Below are 11,849 nucleotides of genomic sequence, written 5' to 3'. Positions count from 1 at the left end.
GCCTCATCCTTAGGATCTGGGTGTGGAGACATTCGAAAGGAACTTGTTCTCCCTGAAATTAAAAGGAACCAGTTGAGGCGGTTTGGGCATCCGATAAGGATGCCTCCCAGGCACATCTAACTGGGAGCAGTCCCTGGGGCAGATCTCAATGAAGGGATTACATATCCCATGTGACCTGGGAACTTCTCGGGAATCTCCAGGAGGAGCTGGAGGACGTGGCTAAGAAAGGATGTCTGTGCTACACATTTCTGGTGACAATTCACAAAAATGTCTCAATCTGCTGTCTGCCTTTTTCAAAATGCTCATTTTTTAGCTGTCCTATAGTATTTCAAGTGTGATAGGCAGTGAAGGTCCACCTTGATTAGCTCTTAAGTATCCTTCAAAGAAACAGAGCTGCATCTTAATTCTGCCGTCTTTCTGAAAAGGATCGGTATTGTCTTTGTTTTCTAGATTCCCATATAGCCTCCCATCCCTCTTTTCTTCTGCTTTGTTATTCAGGACCTGCTGCAGTGTGTGTGTGTTCAGCACTAAGAGAGGATACAATACCAGCATGCCCAAATAATGCACAACACTCACTCTTCTCCAACAACCACTTCACTACATTATGGATATACGAGGTCCACAGTCTTTGCTGCACTGGCATCAGTTGTCTGTCTTGGCAATGTACCTGCATTTTTATGCATCTTTTGTCATTTGTTAAGGTATTTATGTTTTGAAGCCATCCCCTCTATCCTTTATTTTTTTTTAAATGTTATTGTATTGTCATGGTTGTATCGATATATGTGATCATTTATGTAAACAAATCAAACTAAAATGCCTCTTTGTTCATTGAATACACCATGAATAGATTAGATTAGATTATATGAAAATTTTATGAACCCCTGGGGGAAAGTGGGTCATGGCAGCTGTAGAGAAGAAGATACACTTTAGGTAAGAGCAAACAGAAATGGGTGGTGAAGAATGAAAATAGTGATGATAGCCTTCTGAATAGCGAATATTCTGTCAATCATACAAGCAATAGATGCAGTCCTTCATTTGAAGGTAAGCTCATGTTTGCAGTTTGTACAGCATGAATGCAGTGTGTGCAAATGTGCATCACTTGAGATAGAGGAAAGTAGTAAGCACACAGAAATCTGTCGAAATATGCAAATGCATAATGTAAATTATTCATATAATTGATAATTTCACAGTTGGAGGTAACCTATTTACAGATGCACCTCAAACCACAAATTCAGTCACATAATCAAATTATCACCAATTACCATTCACAGCTGCAATTATTTGCTGCCCTGAAAGCATGCTCCATTGCTTCCTTTTCTGCAGGACTGAAAAAAATCATGCAGAAATGGTCTGGTTGGGCCCCAGATAGCCTTTGGTAGATCGGGCGCCCATGTGTAGAGGTTTGCTCCTCGACGCAGCGGGCCCGGGTTCGACTCCGACCCGCGGCTCTTCGCTGCATTTCATTCCCCCCTCTCTCCCCTTTCATGTCTTCGGCTGTCATGTCAGATAAAGGCCTAACATGCCCCCCAAAAATACCTTAAAAAAAAAATGGTCTGGTTGTCAGATGTTCTTGAGGTGAGGGAGTCCCGAGCAAAAAAGGAATGGCTTAGTTTTAAGATATAATTAAGTGCATTTACACTGAGTCCCTTTCCACTAATCATCACAATAATATATTTCAATATCTCAATGATATCTGAATAAAAAATCCTTATGAAACCACCTTTACACCAAAATAATTATTTTGACATATAAACATATGTGGAATTGTCCCCCTCACAGAGCAAGTGCAAGTGCAACAAAACTGTGGATATGGACTTTCGTTATCCTGACTTTGGTCTATCAGGTAAGCTGATTCCCAGGTTGACCATGATATACATCATGGATGTATTATATTAACAATATACATCCATGGACATGACCTGCCCCTGCCAAACTCTGCACCAGCCAATATATACTGTATGATAAGGGCCAATGCAGGGTTCTTGTGATAGAGGCGAGATTTGAGGGCAGCCTGAGATGAAAAACACCCTGCAAGAAACAACTCAGGGAATAGTACTATAGATTTACCAGGTTCCTTCCAGTTTCCCGTGATACACTGCGCGATTATAATGTGTGACAGCAGTTATGTCCGATAACGTTACATCATTTCATTTATATTAACTTCATAAACATACATGTTTTCCGGGATGCTTCAGGTATTGTAAATAAACTGAGCATCAAAAGTTAGCTAGCTGAAAAAGCCCGGAGTTTAACGTTGTAACGTTAACCCGTAACTAAGGCAACCACGAATAACATAACTCGCGGGAGAATAACTCAAAAACAGCACCTTAACAACCCTGACCTGTTAAGTTAATGACCATACACTGCTTGCAGTAATAGCTTAACGCTAACGCTACGTGTGTTGATCATGGAGAGACGTAACGTGGGAAAAGAAAGGCTCGTAGTACCCACTGATTTTACCTCACCAGCGGTTTCAAGTAAGTTTCTTGCTCCTAACTTCAAGCAAATGTTGAGTTCAAGACAATGCTAGCTAACATTAGCCTTTAATGTAGCTAACGTAGCTAGAGTAATGGTGTTCCGTACACTGCACGATGTTCCGTACAGTTGACCTATTATCTAAGTTTACTTTAGTATGCATTTGTCAGCTCTAGCGTTGACTAGCTACTTATTTACAAGAATATGCTGTATTTCGGGGAGGGAAGTTGTCATGTTTATCTTGGTAACTTTTTTGAAAGCCCAGTCTGAAAAACTCTAACGTTACTTAGGAAACATTAGAAATATTAACGTTACATTGGCATAGTTCTAGACATAGCATAGCTAGCCTAGGTAAGTCAAGACATGCACACACATAAACATTATTTTATGTTATGTAGGTAATATCCAGGAAGACCTGGTACCCCCATCGCATTTCGCATCAAGTGTCCAGTCTGCTGGAGCACACAGAGGCGTTCAAATCACAGGGACACTGCCACCCATCTCCTGGATAAACCCAGGGGTAACATCAGTTCCATCAGGGGATCCCAGTCCTGCCAATCCATGGCTTGCCATCACTCAGGCCCAACAGGAAATATTGGAACTGAGGAAGGAAAATCAGAGAATCATGATGCTACAAGGAGACCGCATAAGAGGAATGATTCCAATGGATCACCCATCAGACCTTAGGGCAAGGTATTCCACAATATGTTGTGTACCATTATTAGAAATACCATTATTCGTTGTCAGTAAGATGGCATATTAGGTACATGAATAGCTCCTCTTCCTCAAACACAGATGTGCAGAGAGAAGTGAGCAGTGGTCCAGATGGGAGTCAGAGTGGCGTCTGGAGGCAGAGAAGCACAAGGCTGAAGCTGAGAGGTTGAAGGGGCAGGTGGAGTCCCTGAAGGAGGCTGCAGGGAGACACAGGGAAGATATGAGAGACAGAGGCAGCACTCAGAACAGGTAGAAGATATGCTTATGTTATGCAATCGAGTAATTTTACAGTTTGTAACCAAACATTTCAGAGATTACCAATGAGTCATTTGAACAAGCTTAATATGGCATAACCTTTGTACGACAGACAGAGCCATGAGTTGGAAGCAATGCGTGAAGAGCTATGTAAGGCTAAGACTGAACTCAGCCAAATCAGAACGGAGCGCACTCACAGCAGTGCAGAAAAGGAGAAAATAAGCTCACAGGTAAGGCTATTTACTAATAAAACATTTCATTTGACAAAGATCACCTGAGAATTGATGGCATCTTGTAACAAATTTTTGCAGTTTGAAGTCAGCTTTTTTTAGTACAGTCTTGTAGTCTTAATAATAGCTTACAGTCACCTGAGCAAGTTTCACCATAGTTAGTTTAATATATTCTCAACATTTTTGTTTCTTGCAGCTTGATAGACTAAAGAGAGAGTCGGGTGAGGAAATTACAAAGCTGAGGAGGGATGTAGCGAGGAGCAAAGAGGAAGCCCAGGAGCTCGCTCTGAAGGCTGAAATGGGCAGGTTACAAGCTGCGGAGGAGGCCAAACAGCAGACTCTGAGACTGTCAGAACAATTGGAGGAAATGCAGAAGAAGCAGGAGGTGGAGGTGTGTGGCAAATTACTGTAAGGACATTTAAACCATCATAAACTTATTTGAGTGATATCAGCTCAAGGCCCTGTATCCAGGAACCCATGTAAATATAGTCTCGCTGTGCTAGACCTTCCTTCACGGTGCTGTGGAGGAGGGTCTGGCTAGTCCACACAGCATTTTGGGATGGGAGAAAAACATGCTCTTGTTTATTGGCATTTCTTTAAACCAATCACTATCGTCATGGGCGGCGCTAAGCGCCGGACAGAGCAACGGTGCTGCTGCAAAATAGCCTCGGGAAGAAACTTGTTTTGGTGGAAGTGGGACGTTGTGGATATAGACTAATGTAAATAAGATAGTACATCATTATATGTGTCTTAAAATGTTCATTGTTTGTCTCTTTAAACTTTCAGCTGCAACAGTTGAATGCTTCCCACTGTGCAGAGGTGGGTGCAGTAAGAAATACAAACAGTGATCTACAGGACAGACTTCAATCAATGACTTCAGAAGTGCTGCAGCTAAAAAGCACTCTGATGGAGGTATCTACTGAGAGAGATGGGCTAAAAGAACATTTAAGGTGCCACATTCAATCTAAACTGAATAGAGCTAAACATTTATAGCCCTTTGTAGTCAGATTCACAGATTCTTTTTTGGTGGTGGGGGGTGTTTATTTTTCAGCCAAATGGGACAAGCTTTTGAGACACAATCAACAACGCTGCACAGCCTCAGAAATTACATCGGCCAGCTTGCCCCGGAGAAAGGAGAGAAGGAACAATTAAATAAAGCTATTGAGGTAGTATGGATTGCAATCAGCCTACTGTAAAGTAATTGCACGGTGAAAAAAACATATCTTGTTCTGTTCAGCAGGTTAAAGAAAGAGTGTTAAATAATGAGTTAACATGCATAACAAGTCATCCCATTATTTATATATATTTTCTGTTATTGTCCATTGTGTAGAAGCTGAACAAAGAGAAAGCAGCTCTTCAGATGACCACAGAGCTTTTGACAGTCAGGTTCAACTCTGTGAGTGAGATACTCGCCCTCCAAGAAGAGAAAATAGTGAAGAAGGTGAGTGTCGCATAACAATGCATGCTATGCTGATAACACATGGTGAGCAGTAGCACTGCTGCTTGCAGTCTTCTTATGTAGACCAATCAGGTACCTACCATTCTGTTTGCAAAAGTATGAGAAAATGGTATGAAGGATGGATGCTCTTCATGGCTCTTAAAGACGCTCATGTTAACCATTTTCCAGAGGAGACCACAAGGTTTAAGATTGATGATAGAGCAGCTCCAGACAGGATGGCAAAGCCCTGCAGGAGTAATTCAGTTGGCTAAACACTTGACCTGAGGTGCTCTATCCAAATGTTGTGTATATACAGTATGACTCTGCATGTGACATATAAAACATTTTTTTTCTTTTGAATGTGTTTTTCTTTCTTTTGAAGTGCATTTTAATTAGTTTGGAATGAATGTCAACTTGCAGAAATTTGAAAGTTGCTTGAGATAGGTAATCATCACAGTAAACAACTTAGTTTTTGGCCGATGTTAGACATTTGTTGTATGGTGATGCATTTGAGAGCAGAGACTGTTTTAGAAACTCATCTCTGATAGCTTGTTAATATAGTTGTGGGAAAAAGGAAAAAGCACTCATCGTTCTAAAACACCTTCAGTATGCTTTGGAAAACATCAAGACTAATTTGTATGCAATAATTACCCCTGCTCATATTAAGGATTTGCTGAAGTGGTGTGTGCGCTTACCATACGTGTGTGTGTTTTAATAGAACTCGGCAGACCCACTTGTGAAGAATGGATGTGAAGGCCTTCAAGTGCTTCAGCTCTGGAGAGACAAAGTATTTAAGTTATGCGTCCAGCTTCGCTCAAAGGACATTGAACTAAGAGGAGAGAAGGATAAACTTCTTTCAACAGTATGAAAAGCGTCATCTGTTAATATACCACAGTACAAAGATGTCCATTGTGTTTGAAACTGTAAAATTAACCGTTAAGTTGTTTTTGTACTGTATTTGGTACTGTATTGCTGTGTTTTAGGTCAGATTCATGGAGCAGCAGCTCCAGCAGGAGCAGCACCGGGCTAGTGTGCTCCAACACAGTTTAGATGACAGGATAGCTGAGCTGGAGCTGGAGAGAGTGGAAAAGGAGGTTAGTACCAGAGCAAGTGATGTGATTTACGTGGCTGTCTGAAATTTTGATGATGCACAATAAATTTGAGGCTGCTTAGGAAAGTGATGAACACTCATGCATTTTTACCACAACAGAGGATGCTGACTATATGAAAACTCTGCTAGGTTCCTAGAGCAGTTGAGGTTTTAAGAACAGCAGCTGGGCACATGGACATTCTGAAAACTGAGCATCACATTTGTGTACAAAACTCTACAACATGGATGTGTTATTTTTTCCCCCAGACATTGAAACAGGACATGGCCCAGGAGCAAAAGGAAAACTCACAGCTAAAGTCACAGAGCCAGAAAGAAGAGGCTGAACTAAAAATCCTGACAGAGGCAGTGCATAGGTAAAACACATTTATCTGAATTTTAAAAAAAAAAGAGAGGATTAGATGGTAAAATAGAGGAATAAAAGGAAAAACAAAAACAAAGCAATTGCTCTTGTCAGTGTTTAAAGTTGTATTACAGTTAATGCTGTATTTTCCCACACTGTGGCTATGCCTCACAGGTTCAGCCTGGCATTTGAAAGCAAGGTGGCAGAAGTAGACGCAGCTCAAACAAGGCTCAACACTTTCACCCAGAGGCTAACTTTTGCTAAAAGACGCATAGAGACAATCCAAGGTGCAGTCATACTGAAGGTTGATTGGGTGATCGCAGTGCTTCACTTTGAATTGCATATTTCTGGTAAAGAGAGTACGTCACAATGTTTTTGTTTTTCAGGTTTGATCATGAGGAAGGTTGCTCTGCAGAAAGTTCAGCAGGCCAGTAAACCGACAGAACAAGCTGCTGACAGGTTTGAGGTTTCACCGATCATTTTTACATGATGAATGCACCTAAACAATCTTTTCCCAAAGCAAGAAAGCCTTCTTTTTGTGTCTAGTTTTACATATAAGTTAGTGAACCAATACATTAGAAAGATAGCTTACTAATCTAAGTACTCATATAAGACTAAATGCAAATAATTTATAAATGGCTGAAGTGGTGAATGCATGTGTGTGTGTGTGTGTGTGTGTGTGTGTGTGTGTGTGTGTGTGTGTGTGTGTGTGTGTGTGTGTGTGTGTGTGTTTATTTTTCTTTTCATAAATATTTGTGAATATGTGTGCTTTGTAAGAGGTTTTGTAATAAGGTGTTTCAGTAGTCTGCAACACACTGCCAATTATGTTTTTTAATTAATTGATCACAATATTTTACTCCGTAATGCCAAATGCACAATGTGCATACACAAATGCAAATGTATGCAAAGTCACTCTTGTTTGGCTTCCTTTGTTGTACACCATACAGTTGCTTCTCCACCTCTGTGCTTGACTTTCTCCACCTTTATTTGCTCTGCCATCTTGTCTGTGTTGCCCTGCAGCCTCACAAACCTTCAGACAGAGCTTAGTTTGGTGTGCGAAGAGAGAGACAAGCTCACACAGGAGCTCAAAAGAACCCCGGAGCTCATCGGGAAAGCTCTGGCTGATCTGAAAGAACAATGTAAGCACCCTTACAACGCACAACATCTTTATTAAAACATTATCTGTTTATCTGTTGGGTATCCATGTTTTGGCAATGTAGGTGTCTCAGTTTACTTTTGTACATCCTTCTCAGATGAAAGCAAACTGAGGCTGCAGCAGCAGCAGGCGCTGGAGCAGAACTGGGTGGAGGTCCGGCAGGCTGTGGCTGGCAGAGAGGAGGCCGAGCAGAGGCTGCAGCAGGTCCAGGCCCAGCTGGAGGAGAGCAAGGTCAACCTGGAAAAACTCCGCTCTGTGCTGCTCAGCCAGCAGGAGCACAGTGAACGTGGTGAGGCAGCGGCTACCTAAAGCCACATGACTGTTTTTCAGCCTTGACTAATCCAGGGAAAGCACACTGAGCACTCCTGCTCTATTTCAGAAATGCCCTTCATCACCGTCTCCACATATCCACACCTGGCCACCCCGCTCTCCTTGGTAGCTTCACTGGCGCAGTTGGGGATTAAGTGACATGCTCCAGAGCACCTTGATTGTCATTGATCAGGGAGAGTTACTGAGTTTCCCTGATACATTTTCCCCAGTCGGTACAAGGATTTAACTTGGCAACTTAGGCCACTTAGAATACACAAGAATAGGGTCAATTTTTTTAAATAGTCAGGTGGCCTATATGCAAGTTGAAATAAGGTTTCCTTGCTGTAATGTGGATTTTGTCCCTTATCACTTATGCTGAAAGTATTTAGGAAGGGATCTTTTAATGGCCTGTATAAACAGGAAGAATAGTTAAAGCAAGCAAAACCTGTTTCAGTGTTCATCTTGAAAAATTGTAAAACTATCCCTTAACTGACTGTTTGGCCACTTTGTGGCAGAAACAAGTGGTAAACACAACTTGCCACCTTTTTTAAGTTGATATGGCATAGTTTTTAGCAAACAGTGGCCTATGTACACACACGGAGCACCATTGGCATTCATTGGTAGTAATGTTTGTGTCCACCTAATGAATGTAAGTCCAATATTCACTCTAACTTTAGCCCTGTTTTGCTTTACACCTACTCTTGAGGGAAATATCTGTCTCTTTAGCTGCTAAACGCTCTAATATTTTCACCAGAAAGTTACTAATTGTGTTTGTCTGCCGTTTGGTGCTGGGATAGTAGCGTGCAGTTGGTGAACCAGAAAAGTAAAGTTGTGGGTCGAAAAAAAACAAACAAACAATGACCTGAAAGTCGAGGGGAACCATAGAGTCAGGTCATCATTTTCTCTGTGGAATGTCATCATTATGATCGACTCCTTTCATATACATGTCATCATGGGATCCATTAGTAATATACAAGTTGATTATAGCTGCTTTAATGATGCAGACATCAAATCCACACTGTTAGATTTAATTTCCTTTAAATTCCAGGTCTTTAATTGCTTTACTCTATAGCCCTCCTTTCTTTATTGAAAGAAAAGATGAACAAATAGTTGCCACTAGCTGACCCTTACGCTATTGCCACCTGGCTTTGTTACAGTCCTTTATGTGAAACCGTGGTGATATTGTAATAATTGATGAATCTGGAATTGATTTAATCAGCTTGAATTTGTGGAGGTCTTGCTGTCTATGAACATGTGCACTCAGATGCAATAAAATCCAGTTTATCCCCAGAAGTACATACAAATACTAGCCTGGGTAAACCCTGACGAACTTCCGGCAAATTTGAGATTTGCTCTGCAAGTCAGTCTGGTGAAGAGCCCATTCAAACCCATTTCCAATGTCCCCCGAAATCGAGGCACCAATCACAACCGCTGAGGCGGGCTTTATACCAATCACAACCGTTGAGGCGGGCTTTACGCGACGACGATAGCGCAGCGACGGCGAGCAGCGAGCAGCTTTTTGTTTGCATTCAACATGACGGCTACCGAAGAGCAGCGTCACCCGGATCGTTGGTCTGATTGGTTGGACTATCCAATGCGCCCAGAGGCATTTGAGCGGCGTCCGTTGGTGACGCCCCTTTGGAAATGAACTCTCAATGAACCTTTCCCAGACCCACTCTCAGTTACAACTGAGAAGGGTCTGGTGTCAACCAGGCTATACAAATACAGCATTAGACTCTATTTTTCAGTGTGTGGGATACTGTATTAAGGAATGGTGTTGTTTCCTTTCAGCTCTGCAGGAGAGAGTGTCTGAGATCGAGGACTGCTGTGCTAAAAAGCTAAGAGAGATGGAGGTTCAAGTCAATACTGCCACGAGAGAGCACACCAAAGCAGGTAGCAGGATTAGAACCATGCTATCTCAGCCCACAGCAACTTAACATTGGCGGATGAAGTCATATCTGTAATGCCAGCTGTGATCTAATATGATTGGAATTGTTTACACAGTATATAGCAGCATCTCCCCATGGCTTTTGATCTGTCTGTATTGTCTCTTGCAGTTATGACTTTGCGGCAGTTTGAGAGAGAGGCAGCAAGGAAACAGGATGAGATGAGAGAAACTCAACAACACACAAAGAGGGAAGTCCAGAATAAACAACTGAAGGAGATGGAGAAAGACAAACAAATACTGCTGGTAAGACTTTTTAAAGCAAAGGATATTTGTGTTTCTGTCGTCATTTCTGCTGATGAACTCCTATAACCTGAATCTGTTCTAGGCCACTGTTGCTGATAGAGGGCTGACAAGTGAGTATACAAGAACTCACACAACAGCTCTACAAAACTCTGCTGTTCCCAGAAAACATCGAGAAAAACCCTCAGAGAGCAGTCGCTCTGTGGGAACAGAAGTCCAAGTACCTGCAGCCGGTAAGTAGTGTCCTAACTCCTCACGCGTCAGACACGTCCTAGTCTGTATCGACGACAATTCATTTACGGGATTGTTCTGCCTCATGTCCCTCATTTTCGGCCAGATGTCCCTTACCTTGCGCTTTCTTTGTGTTGGCATTCTAAACTCTGACCGATTTATGAGGACTATGATTAACTGCCTGACCTTTCTCCGCAGCGCTGTGGAGGAATGTGGTCTGGCAATGGGAGACTAGATACATCCTAACATTTACACAGACATGATGACTAATCTGACCAATGGCCTGTCTGTATCCTGTTAGGGAGACTCCTGTCTGTTTTGGAGGAGCTCCATTCTCTCAGTGCTGCAGTGGTAAACAGCTCTGAGGACTCTGCGGAGGAGGAGGGACAGAATGACAGCGTGGGACCATCCACTGGCAGTCTGCACAGCTGATACCTCATGATGACTCACTGGAGCCAGTGAACGCACTTTTCATTTGTACAAAAGGTGGGCAGTGTTGAAAACCTACAGTCTGTGGAAACAATTAGTTTGAGCCAAACATCAGAAAACCACGCATGTCATATTGCTACTGGGTGTATAAGAAGAATGATAGCTATGACACAGTATGCTTGAATATAACACAAATGTAAATTTAAGTTTATAAAATTCTTTCCCTATGTTTACAAAGAATAGAATAGAATACACTTTATTGTCCCCGAGGGGAAATTTGTCTTGGACATAGTGCTACAATCTGTTGCTTCACAACATAAACAACAAAAAACATTCTCAGATTAACATAAAATAAAATACAAATACAATACACTAAGATACTGGAAATACATTAATGGACAGATTTGACTCAAAAAGCAAAGTGGTATGAAAGGTTTAGATGTTTTTGTGAATATCTAGGGTTTCAGTTGCAGAATAATCTGGTTTTTCACTCTCTTGCTTGGACTAAATCACCTCACCAGTAAGACTATGTTCCACACTTTCATATATTTTAGTTAGTTAAATAATATTTTTCTTAATCTTGGCCCCAGAATTGTTACCATTGAATCAATGAAATGCTTTAAAGTTTATATTTTTACTGCATGTAGAATAATATAATTAATGACAAATCACTGGACAGATGATGAAGACTTCAATAAATGCAAATATGTGACTACTAGATTTGTCAGTTACCGTGAGCTTTTTAGCAGGTAGCAAAGAAAAAGCTACTTGTACACTGCTAATGTGCAATGTCTGTTCTGTTGACTTTGATCCTAGAAGTTTGTGATTCTTAGTTATGCAGAATTATTTGTTATGCAGAAACTTGTATCTTACGTTTTGTTGTGAGTTAATAAAGTATTTTTATATTGCAATTCTATGGCGTATTTTAATAAATATCGTTGATGCAATTGATAATTTGATATGAATATTAATT

The 11,849-nt window shown here is 41.3% G+C and overlaps 1 protein-coding gene across 2 annotated transcripts; it reads left to right on the top strand.

Annotated features, from left to right (window-relative positions):
- The first annotated feature begins 2,075 nt into the window (after nucleotides 1–2,075).
- Nucleotides 2,076–11,114, top strand: cchcr1 (coiled-coil alpha-helical rod protein 1). Of its 2 annotated transcripts, none has more exons than XM_035990926.1 (19): nucleotides 2,076–2,477; nucleotides 2,874–3,168; nucleotides 3,271–3,438; nucleotides 3,557–3,674; nucleotides 3,871–4,065; nucleotides 4,461–4,624; nucleotides 4,726–4,840; nucleotides 5,005–5,115; nucleotides 5,831–5,974; nucleotides 6,096–6,206; nucleotides 6,470–6,576; nucleotides 6,738–6,850; nucleotides 6,950–7,022; nucleotides 7,581–7,702; nucleotides 7,817–8,008; nucleotides 9,820–9,921; nucleotides 10,086–10,219; nucleotides 10,302–10,449; nucleotides 10,749–11,114. In XM_035990926.1, the coding sequence occupies exons 1-19, from the start codon at nucleotides 2,408–2,410 to the stop codon at nucleotides 10,877–10,879; spliced, it is 2,613 nt and encodes an 870-aa protein (XP_035846819.1). In that variant the 5' UTR covers nucleotides 2,076–2,407; the 3' UTR covers nucleotides 10,880–11,114. The 2 variants fall into 2 exon arrangements, with proteins under 2 accessions (XP_035846819.1, XP_031176268.1); XM_031320408.2 differs by having other exon boundaries at nucleotides 2,077–2,477; nucleotides 7,584–7,702.
- Nucleotides 11,115–11,849: the final 735 nt, after the last annotated feature.

Source organism: Sander lucioperca, chromosome 13, assembly GCF_008315115.2.
Source record: "Sander lucioperca isolate FBNREF2018 chromosome 13, SLUC_FBN_1.2, whole genome shotgun sequence".
Lineage (NCBI taxonomy): Eukaryota > Metazoa > Chordata > Actinopteri > Perciformes > Percidae > Sander > Sander lucioperca.
Note: the sequence above shows the minus strand (reverse complement) of the source record. Positions and strands in the feature narration are given on the sequence as shown.